General features: G+C 52.4%; 2 protein-coding genes across 2 annotated transcripts; one reads left to right on the forward strand and one right to left on the reverse strand.

Annotated features, from left to right (window-relative positions):
• The first annotated feature begins 1,565 nt into the window (after window positions 1-1,565).
• Window positions 1,566-6,413, forward strand: LOC130251781 (toll-like receptor 2). Its single transcript, XM_056488658.1, has 2 exons — window positions 1,566-2,581; window positions 3,191-6,413. Exon 2 carries the CDS (start codon window positions 3,192-3,194, stop codon window positions 5,817-5,819), a length of 2,628 nt encoding a protein of 875 aa, XP_056344633.1. The 5' UTR covers window positions 1,566-2,581; window position 3,191; the 3' UTR covers window positions 5,820-6,413.
• Window positions 6,414-7,920: 1,507 nt separating this feature from the next.
• On the reverse strand, window positions 7,921-10,976 carry GPR75 (G protein-coupled receptor 75). The gene has a single exon (XM_056488659.1). It carries the CDS (start codon window positions 10,942-10,944, stop codon window positions 9,466-9,468), a length of 1,479 nt encoding a protein of 492 aa, XP_056344634.1. The 5' UTR covers window positions 10,945-10,976; the 3' UTR covers window positions 7,921-9,465.
• Between the last annotated feature and the right edge of the window lie 528 nt (window positions 10,977-11,504).

Consider the following 11,504-nt stretch of genomic DNA (forward strand, 5'->3'; position numbering starts at 1 on the left):
GGCCAACACCCAGCAGGGGCTGTAGCAACAGTGTCCGGTCAGGGCATGTTGGTCACTTCCATGTGCCACCACGTTTCCTCTTTTCTGCAGCCCTTGTGCAAGGCACAGGAATTTCTGATGCCTGTGGGGCGGAACCTGCCAGCCACGTGGCAGATGAGTGGGCAAATAATGCCCAAAATACTCCCCTCAGCTGCTGGACTGTTGCAACAGACCCTGTTTTAGTGTCTCACCCAGCAGAAAACCCAGACAGCAGCAGCAGCGTGATTTGGCATTTAAATTGATTCTCACTGCTCTTGCTCATATCCTGATTTCTGAGGCTCAGCAAGGTGGCAGAGGGATCTGGAGATGGGAAAGTCTTGTATCCATATTTCCCCATTCCCATGCCAGAGGCATCAGCAGCCAACAGAGTAAGAAAAGATGAAAGCATTTCACCTTCTGCTGGCTGCACAAGGGGCTGGCTGATCCCCTCCTGTGCAATCCCTCAGGATGGTTTTATTTGGGATCAAGGCTGCCCTGATCAAAGGCTGGAGCCACCCAGCTCTGGGCAGCCTCAGGCTGTGCCAGGGAAGGGAACATGACACACTCACTCTTCTGCACATCCCTCCTTGTGGTGATTAGATCAGAGGGCAAGCCAAGAATAGTTATTTTGGGGAATGTTCCATGGGAAGGAACTCCCTGGCAGGAGGGGGAAGCACATCCCTGACTCAGAAGCCACAGCACCTGGTGCCCCCCAAGAGCAGCTGGTGCCATGGTGTGAGCAAACAGGCTCTTGGCAAACCTGAGTCCCTCAGCCTCCACTTCCCCTTGCACAGGAACTCCGCACTCACAGCTATCCCTGCCTGGCATCTGGGCTGCCCCAGCACCCACTCCCACCTCCAAAAAAACACCTTCTGCTCCCCCTCCTCTGCCAGGCCCTCCTGACCAGCAGCTGACTGAGGTTGGCTCCTGCACCTTCAGGAGGTAGAGCTGTTTCACTCAGACAAGTGCATTTCCAGGTCATAAATATCATATTTTTATCCAGCACCTAAATCTAAGCCTACCATAAAAAGAAAAGCTCCTGTGAGATCTGGTCTCCTCAAAGCTGGTGCTGATCCTCTTTGGATTTGAGCAGCACCTGTGCAGGTTCAGCTCTCTTCCTGAAATATTAAACACTATTTCCAGTGCACAAAACGTGGCATATGACCTGTTTTGGGAATGTAAGCACTGCTCCTGCTCTTGGCCACATAGTGTGCACCTTCCTTGCTCACTCAGACCTTTCTTGTGCCCTGCTCTTCCCTCAGTTCCCAAAATAAGAGATTGCTTAAAAAAACTACAAAAGCACACAGAGAGGGTGTTGGATGAAACAAACAGAATAATTCCAGCACAGGGAGTTGGTGAAGTAACTATGCTTGCACCAAAAAGCTGCCTTTTTAACTTTGTCCCTTCCAGCCATGACTGGCTGGCTGGGATTTTGCTGGCCCCAGTGCTGGGATGGAGCTGTCCCATCTTCCCAAAGGAAAGCACAGCCTGAGGCTCATGAGCACCCCTGGATTTAGAATTGTCCAGCTGCAGGGCGTCACCCCAGACTGACAGCAGGAGCCAAAATTTCCCCTGAGGTATTCCAGCTTATCAATTTCCTGTCTCTTTTATCAAAGCAGGTTGGGATCTGTCTGAAGATCTGTGGGGCAGTTCCCAGCACCTGCCACAGCAGGAAAGTGCCTGCCCAGACCAAAGAGCACAAACCACCTCGGGTTTTCCAGCCCCTAGGGCTGGACAGAGGGGCCTCTGGGCTGCTGTGAGTTTCCAGACACTGGTGGTTGCAAAAGAATGGAAAAATAAATTTGGAAGCAATATAAAGATAAGCTCTGACCTCAATGAAAGCTCCAGGTAATAATTTAGAATAAGGTTTTTACCCAGGTGTCCCTGTGGGGCACCAACTGACCCCAAGATATGATGGCCAGTCCCCTGACCTCCCTCCCCACTCAAAGTTATTATATAATTTTCTTTGAGGGAGAGGCAAAGGTGAAGTTCCAGTTGATGTCACTTCATGGTTACCAGGAGTTTGAGTGACTTTGGTCACCAGCACGGGCTGACAGCACAAGCAACCTGAATCCCTGAGTGAGTGGGGCAGGCCCAGCGCTGTCTGGATCATTCTTTGGCTCTGTTCCCGTTAGCAGTGTTGTTTCTGGCACAGATGACCACAGCACCCCAAGCTCCACCCTTTGCTCGGGGCTCTGCAGGGAGCAGCACCCCCGGCTCCCTCAGCATTCCTGCATCTGTCCCCGCTGAACTCCGGCCAACCCACGCCCTCCTCGCTGCACTTGGTTTCCCGGTTCTTTCCCCCACCTGCGATGCTGTGAAACCCTCGACACTATGATGCATTAAACGAGCAACTTCCACCTTTTATTTCCCCCCTCGGCCACGGGTTGGGCAACGCCTGGTAGCGGCTCGGAGGGGAAAACCTGACGGATTTCACCGGGGAGGATCATCTCCGGCATCACCTCCTCCTCCTCCTCCTCCCCAGCCCGCCCAGCTCCGCTGCCAGCCCCACAAAAGGCACCCGAGGCAGCAGGAGGGGAGGGAGGAGCGCCCAGGAGAGCAGGTACGGGACTATTATTATTATTATTATTATTGTTGTTATTGTTATTGTTATTATTGGAGCCGGGCACTGGGAATGCTGTGGGTCGTTGGGGCAGTCACCTCTCCTGCTGCCTCCCATATCCTGCTCCCAAAAAAACTTACTGAACAAATGGTAAACCCTCGGCAGAGCAAAGCTCCAGGGGCTGGGATCAGGGGAAGATCCGAGGTCAAACAATTACGTGGAGCTCCCTGGGGCGTCGCTGAAGCGGCTGAACAGGTTTTGGAGGGGTCAGACTTGCTTGGTTTTCATGCACCGGGACGGGAGATGTAAAACCTGAGCCTCACGGAGCCCTAAGGGCATTTCAGATGGTGTTGCAGGTGCTACCTGGGAAAGAAAAGAAAGAAAAATTCAGACTTTGTCTACCATGACCTCAGATGAATAGTGCTCTCCTTCAAATCAATCTCTCTTTCTCTCTTACTCTGAAGTAAAATTAGTTTTATTTTATTTGATATAAAGGGATTCATGGATACAGCTAATGAAATAATTTATGGACTTCAAGTAAATTAGGATTATTTTTAAGGGTATTCATTACCATATTATAATGATGGATTTAACGTTTATTTTCTCCAGGATGAGGATCCTTCCTGGCTGCCTTCTGAATTTCTACTTCATTCCTTTCTTACTCAGCAGAGCACACGGATTCCTAAGGTGGAGAACACCTCCAGCCCTCCTGGTTTATAACTACTCCTATTCAAATCTCTCCTCTGTCTCAGAAGCACAAGCTCCAAAAACAGCAAGAGCTCTCAATTTCTCACACAATGTCATTGAAAAAATTACCAAGAGAGACTTGGAAGGATTTGACTGGCTGGAAGTTCTGGACTTTTCCTACAATCGGATCAGGGCTGTTGAGCCTGGAGCATTCCAGAGTCTGCTCAGCCTGGTTTCTGTGGATTTATCATTTAATGATGAGAAGCTGCTTCTGTCTGATCTCCCACCCCACCTGAAGCTCTCACCCACTGGCAAAACTCCGAGGTCTTTGCAGCTTTCCAAGAATTCTGCCAAATCCTCGGGGGCTGCTCTGGAGCCTTCTGCTCCTGCTGAGGATCTGCCACGTCCTGGAGCTCTGTCTCCCCTGCAAATCCTCAGCCCCAGGCTCAGGAGGAGCGCAGGGAACCTGCTCCGGAGGGGAGAGGGGAACACAACAGCCCCTCCCACAGCCGCAGCTGAGCCCACCCTCTGCGGAATTCCCACCAATGGGACACTCAACCTGTCCCACAGCAACCTCACCCACGAGGAGCTGATGCTAAAACTGGATGACAAGCTCTGCCAAGACCAGCTGGGCAGGATTTTGGAGCTTGACATCAGTCACAACAACGTAGAATGGGATCTTCTCTCACTGTTTGCCCTGTTCTTCCCAATGGAAAACACGCTGTCCATCGATGCCAGCTGCAACAAGTTAACCATCAACATCCTGGATGCTGAGTTCTTCTGCAAGTTCCCATCCCACCAGCTTTTGTTCCTGAACATCAGCCACAACCCCATCAACAGCCTGGATACGCTGTGCCTCCCTTCCAGCATCAAGGAAATTGATTTGTCCTTCACCAACATCAGCCAAATACCCCCGAATTTTGCTCCAAAATTGCTTAACTTGGAAAAAATGTATGTTGAAGGAAACCACTTCATCTACACAGCTCTCTCAGAAAGTGGGAATACCCTTCCCATGTGTGTCCCTCCCCCTGGAACTGTACAAATCTCTGCCATCTCCTTCGTCAGGAACCAGGCTGGGACACCCATTGAAAGCCTTCCCGAGAAACTGAAACACCTGGGAATGTCCAACTGCTCCATTGTGGAACTGCCAGAGTGGTTTGCTGACACAATGGAAGAACTGTTATTTCTGGACCTCAGCAGCAACTACATTTCTGTGCTCCCCAATTTCCCCCCCACCCTGCAGCACCTCGACATCAGCAACAACGACATCAAAGCCATCGCCCCCAGCCTGAAATCCCTCTCCAACTTAGCAATATTTAGGATTCAAAATAACAAAATTATGGATATCCACATGGAGTATTTTCCATCAGCCTTAAAAGAATGTGATTTTAGTAAAAACAAGGTGAAGGTGCTGTCCTTAACTTCTGCCCTGGAGAAGCTGGAACATCTCAATGTTTCTGGGAATCTGATCACACGCCTGGAGCCTGCTGGCCACCTTCCTGCACTGACCAGCCTGGACAGCAGCCACAACCTGATCCCAGAGCTGCCCGATGGCTTTGGGGAATCCCTGCCAGGGCTGAAGTATTTGAATCTGTCAGGGAATAAGATCTCCTTCCTGCAGCCTGGCTCTCTCCCAGCTTCCCTGCTCGAGCTGGACATCAGTGACAACGCCATCACCACCATCGTGGAGGCCACCTTCAGCCCGCTGAGCAGCCTCAGGCTTCTCACGGTGCGAGGGGAGCACTTCTTCTGCACCTGTGACCTGTACTGGTTTGTGAATGTCTACATGCAGCAGCCCCAGCTGGAGCTGAGGGGCAGGGGGGCTGTGAGGTGCAGCTTCCCCCCGGGGCGCCGGGGCTCGCTGGTGGCCAGCAGCCGGCTGACGCTGCTGCGCTGCTCGCTGGGCATCCAGCTGGCTGTCACTGCTGCTGCTGCTGGCCTGGCTGTGCTGGCCCTCACTGCGCTCTGCTGGCGCCTGGACGGGCCCTGGTACATCAGGATGGGCTGGTACTGGTGCATGGCCAAGAGGAAGCAGTATGAGAAGAGGCCAGAAAACAAACCCTTCGATGCCTTCATCTCCTACAGCGAGCACGACGCCGACTGGACCAAGGAGAACCTGCTGGAAAAGCTGGAAAATGACGGGTTCAGGATATGTTACCATGAGAGGGATTTCAAACCGGGGCATCCTGTGCTTGGGAACATCTTTTACTGCATAGAGAACAGCCATAAAGTGCTTTTTGTTCTCTCTCCCAGCTTTGTGAACAGCTGCTGGTGCCAGTACGAGCTGTATTTCGCCGAACACCGCGTCCTGAATGAAAACCTGGATTCCCTCATCATGATCGTGCTGGAAGATCTCCCACCCCACAGCGTCCCACAGAAATTCAGCAAACTCAGGAAACTGCTCAGAAGGAAAACCTACTTGAAGTGGAGCCCTGAGGAACACAAGCAGAAAATGTTCTGGCATCAGCTAAAAGCTGTCCTAAGAACAACCAACGAGCCGCTCGTGAGAGCGGAGAACGGACACGCTGTGGAAATGCAGGAGCTGGAATGAGACCCAGGGCACCCTGAGGGCTGGAAGGGCTGTGCTCAGATAAAAGTATTTACCTCCTGCAAAGGCTGCTGTGATGCCCAGGGGTTTGGATCAGGCCCAGGAGAGGCTCCCAGGGGGACTGCAGCACATCTCTGATAAGGAATCCCAAAGGGATGAGACCTGAGCACTGATAAAAAGCCTTTTCCTCCTGGATGCCTGAAAATGCCCAGCTATTCCCAGATTTCTGCAAGTGCTGTGGCTGTCTCCTGAAAGGAAGAACTGCTCAAGCCACAGTGCATGTCCTTGCTGCCTTCCTGAGGTGTGTGACAGTGGGAAGTGGTGTCTTAGGACTGGAGTAGAGATTCCAGGTTCTGGGACAGCTTAGGGTGGGAACACACCCTGTGTGCAGGTAAGAGAGCCACAAACCACACTGGCACACAGGGAGCAGCTCCTTTCTGTGCTCTGGCAGGGGAAGGTTAAATATGAACTTAATTTAGCCCTCTGGGAGAGGCTAAACCCACACTGCTACAGACTTTGGGTTCAGTGACTGCTGGGAGAGATGAGACTTGAAAATCTTTTGTAAATTCGGAATAAAATATGCAACCAGACAATACAGAAAACACCAGCTGAGTGTGGTGGTCTCTGCTGTTAAATAACTGGGGTGAGCTTTGTTTAATCACAAATCTCTGGAGGATAAGCAAGTTCTGTACATTATTATTTAGATTTAGGAAAGTTCCACCTTACACATTCACCCTGACCGATTCCCAGTGGATTCAGTGCTACCTCTGCATGGTCCTTGCCCTCACCTAGTGCCACTTGATAAATTTTATTTATTGTGCTTGGGAAAAAACCAAAAGAAATTCAGCTGATCCAACTTTGACATTCAAGGGAAATCAACAGACCGTGACAGAAAATAAATACCAGGTGAGGACAAATGATTTAGCTTAGCAGGACTTTGGCTTGCTCCTATGATGAGCAAACACAAACAACTTCCCTGTAGAAAATCCCAAATCCAGGAATGCAGCATGTTTGGCACACAGACTCTGATCAGCTTTGAGGTTTTATATATTAGGATAAAACCCACACTCCTGCAGGCCAGCAGCTGAAAAAGCAACTCTTTACACCACAGAGACCTAGGGCTTAAAAAGACAGTGAATTATAAAAATACTACAAATATTTTTGCTCATTTAAGCAACCAGAAGTCACTTGTTAATGAGATTAATGAGCCCTGAGTAATTAATTGGTTGTTTTTCTAACAACCTTTATGCTTTCCTTTTTCTAAAGCACTCAGTGGTCACACTTCTCACTTCCTCTCTTCCCACACATTTCCCACCTCACGTCCTGCTGCTTCCCTCTCAATTCCATTGCTGCTTGTTAACCTTGCAGTGACTCTTTACTGGAGCTTTACTGGTTCTTTACTGGTTCTGTGCTCAGCAGGCTCCTGATAGAAGAGGCTAAGGGAAAAAAAAGGAGAAATTACACTCCAGAAGAGTCTAAACCAATTATTTTATCAAAATTTTGATTATTTCAGTCCATGATTCACTGCAAAGTTGTACCTGCTTTCAGAATCCCATCTTGATTTACAACATCCATGAACCTCCCAGAAAACAGCTATTTAGTACAGCTGGCTACTTAAATGAGGTTTTGTTCCTCCTGCAGATTCAGAGGTTTCAATTCACTTTCCTACCTGGCACTATGTTACTGTACAGATGAACAATATTAATTACACAGGTGGTGTTAAGGGCACAGCTGGCAGCAGGAGTTAACAGAGAGCAAATTACAAAGAGCTTTGATGGGACTTCAGCTCTTCTGTCACACAAAGGCAATAAAACCTCCTGCTTGGCCCCTTTCTTTACTCCCACGTGAATACTCAATGCAAATGTTTTATGAGGTGTGAGTGGTTTAATTTTGAAACATGTGATGAAGTTCACCTGATCTAAAGGCACAGAAGTTGCACATACCCAAAAATCACCTCATGTATATTTTCCCCTCCAGTACAATTTGTACTGAAGAGAAACTCAAATACAGAACAGTCAAACAAGATCTTTTCATTATCTTTTATACTTGGTTTAGAAACAACCACATTATTCATTTAGAGAGAAAAAAAAAAATCTGGGCAGAGAGAAAAGACTTAGGGAAATAATTTCCATTTTACATTTGTATTAGAAAATTGTTCACACTGATTTTATTGCAAGAAAGCTGGTTTGAATTATTCAGACTTCATTCATATCCAGTGTTAAACAAAGACCAGTGTTCCAGGAGAACCTCAAGAACAGTTTAGTTAACAAAAAACCTGAACCAACAACTCACAGACAGCAATGATGTGGACATTTTTTGTTTCTGAAGTAACAAATCACGTTCCCATCACTGTCATTTTCCTGAAGATGTGGCACTTTCCTACAGCAAGGCATCAAAAGCCTGTGGCACAATTATTTTGGAGACAAGGGGCTGTGCTGAAGGCCACAGAAACTGAAAGGTGATTGCTTGTTTGGAAGAGATCTGGCCACTCAGAGCAAGAAGTGTCAGGAATGTAAATGCCCCTGAATTGTTCTGTCTCCCAGGGAATTCCCACAATAAGATACAAATGGGTGAATTTATTTTAAAAATACTTAACTTCTGTGATTTGCTCACTCTGTAAACCAACAGACAAAATTTCTAAGCAGACAGATGAAATCAAACCGATGTCAGACTTAACAAAACCACAAAAACTTGTCATTCTGGTTTAAAAAACGTTAATACCTGTCAGTTCTGCCTTTGTATAAATCCCAGTTTATACAGAGGCATGGGCAAAAGAGCAAGCAGCAACACGACTCTGCCTGACAGCTGACCAGCCAGGGAATTCCAGAGGTGACTCTGCTCCTCCTGGCGTATCAGCCACATAATATTGCAAAACTCACCCTTATCCTCAAGTAATGCAAATAATTAGGCAGTGCATGGCTATTTCTATCAGATGTAAAACACTTTTTCAAATTATTTCAGGGTATAGAATGCCACCATCATTAAAATCAATGCTCAGCACATATTAATATACATACTGCAGAGATTTATAAGTGCCACACTTCCCAAATAGAACACTGACCAAACAAAGCCTTGTCCCACTTGAAGCCAAAACTGGAATCCTGAAATTTAGCTGAGTTCATGGAAATTTTGCCATTTACCTCACCAGAATCAGGGTTTCACTCTGTGAAGATAAAAGGACTTTTGTCATTACTGAAATGGCAGAAGTTTAAACTCAAATACCACCAATCACCTCCCCAACACCTCCTTCCTGAAAGTACAAGGTATTTATAATACTCAGTGTTATCACAGAATGGTTTGGTCGGAAGGGACCTTAAAGCTGATCCAGTTCCATCCCCTGCCACGGGCAGGGACACCTTTCCCAGTCCCAGGTTACCCTGAACTCCCTCCAACCTGGCCTTATGACACAATAAACCACACAATCGTGGCACCTCGGTTTTTTTTACTTGCCCAGCAGTAAAGCTGAGTAACAAAACCCACCAACTCCCAGTGTAAAGCACCCCCTCGCTGGCTCTCCAGGGGAGCTCCAGGACGCGTCACGGAGGCGGCAGCTCCGCCTTTGCTCCGAACGCAAACAGCAGCAGAATGGTGGAGTTTGGAGCGATTCCTGCCCCGAGCAGAGCAGGGGAACCTCTGGAACGCGCCGGGGCTACACGGAGGGCAGCGGGATGTGCCTGGCGGGGGCAGCGGCGCCGCAGGGCTTGGCGAAGGCGAAGGAGGAGCCCGCGGGCTGCAGGCTGTGCGGGGTGCTGCCCTCGGCCGAGGGGCTGCTGTTGTACACGCTGTAGTAGGGCTCGACCCGCGTGTTCATCGGCGTGGAGCTGCTCTGCCCGTAGTGCTGCTGCCCCGCCGACGCCTTGGGGCTCAGCACGCTGTCCTTGGAGTGGCTGGCGCCGATCTGCTCCAAACCCTTCTTCTGAGGCTTCGGAGACAACATGTAGGCCGAGTTGGTCTCGTGGTGCGACGACTTGTTCCTGTTGACCTCCAGGCTGCCTTTGCCCACGGCTCGGAGCCTCGTCTTGTGCTTGCAGCAGAAGAACACCAGGGCCGCGTACTGCAGGCACCAGAGCACGCGTCTCCGCAGCCCCGCGCTGTTGCGGGAATAGATAAAGGGATTTAAGCCCGACTTGAAGAAAATGAGGGTAAACCCGCACAGCTCGAACTGGTAGAGCACAAAGCCGCCGCTGCCGGACAGCACGTCCTGCACCAAGGAGATGGCCAGGGGCAGGCAGCACACCAGGACGGAGAGCACGATGACCACGCACGTCACCACCGCCTTGGAGTCCTTGGCCGCGGCCAGGTTGACGGCCGAGGCCAGCGGGAGGCGGCCGGCCGGCTTGGCGTGCCCGTGGGGCGGCTTGCTGCAGCTCTGGGTCCGGTACAGCTCCGGGCCCGCGAAGGGCTGAGCCCGGGGGGTACCCGCGGCCACCGCCGGCCGGCCCTGCCTCGCCCGCGCGTTCCTGCGCAGCGCCTGGGCGATCATCACGTAGGACACGGACACCACGGCCACGCAGCAGATGAAGTCGGTGACGTAGAGGTAGAGGATGAGCTTGCCCTGGCCGCCGGGCAGGCTGGCCATGGGCAGGCAGAGGCGGGAGCCGCGGGCGCGCAGCGTGGCCAGCGTGGCCAGCGTGAAGCTGGCGGCCCAGAGCAGCAGCGTCAGCAGCAGCGAGCAGGGCGCCGAGGCGGCGCGGTGCGGCTGCTTGCCCAGCACCATGCGCAGCCGGTGCAGCGCGATCACCGCCACCGTCTTGAGGGACATGATGATGAAGCCCGAGCTGGTGAGGTGGAAGGTGAAGCAGAAGGCGCCGGGCACGCCGCGGGCCGGGCCGAAGAACAGCACGAAGGCGAACATGGGGGCGGCCACGCCGCAGATGAAGAGGTCGCAGAAGGAGAGGTTGAGGATCATGAAGTCGAAGTCGGTGCGGAATTTCCGGAGCGCCGGGTCGAAGAAGGAGAGCAGCACGATGAGGTTGCCGTAGGAGCCGAGGCAGAAGACGAGGGCCAGCAGGGAGGCGCAGGCGGCCAGCGTGGCGGCGTGGGTGCCCTCCCGCAGCTCCGCGGGGCCGCTGCCGTTCGCGCCCAGCTGCTCCGCGGGCCCGGCCGGCAGCCGCCCTGACCCGTTCATCGCCGCCCGGCCCCCTCACAACCCGCTCATCGCCGCCCTGACCCGCTCATCGCCGCCCGGCCCCTCACAACCCGCTCATCGCCGCCCTGACCCGTTCATCGCCGCCCGGCCCCTCACAACCCGCTCATCGCCGCCCGGCCCCTTCACAGCCTGTTCATCGCCGCCTTGACCCGTTCATCACGGCCCGGCCCCTCACAACCCGCTCATCGCCGCCCTGACCCGTTCATTGCCGCCCAGCCCCTTCACGGCGCCTTCATCGCCGCCGTGACCCGTTGATCACGGCCCGGCCCCCTCACAACCCGCTCATCGCCGCCCTGACCCTTCACGGCGCCTTCATCGCCGCCCTGACCCGTAGATCACGGCCCGGCCCCCTCACAGCCCGCTCCTCGCCGCCTCAGGGCTCCCGCCTCGCCTCTTCACCGCCCCCTCAGCGCCGCCTCAGGGCTCCCGCTGGCCGCCGCCTCAGCGCCGCCCGCCCCGCCATGGCGCCGGGCCCGGCGCGGCCCCTCCCCGCTCCCTCAGCTCCGCTCCCTCCGCCGCGGCAGGGCCGGAGCCGCGGC

This window comes from Oenanthe melanoleuca, chromosome 3 (assembly GCF_029582105.1).
Source record: "Oenanthe melanoleuca isolate GR-GAL-2019-014 chromosome 3, OMel1.0, whole genome shotgun sequence".
NCBI lineage: Eukaryota > Metazoa > Chordata > Aves > Passeriformes > Muscicapidae > Oenanthe > Oenanthe melanoleuca.

What these genes read in the sequence shown, in the direction of transcription:
- LOC130251781 (XM_056488658.1), top strand. Translation starts at nt 3,192, where the DNA reads ATGAGGATCCTTCCTGGCTGCCTTCTGAATTTCTACTTCATTCCTTTC.
- GPR75 (XM_056488659.1), bottom strand. Translation starts at nt 10,944, where the DNA reads ATGAACGGGTCAGGGCGGCTGCCGGCCGGGCCCGCGGAGCAGCTGGGC.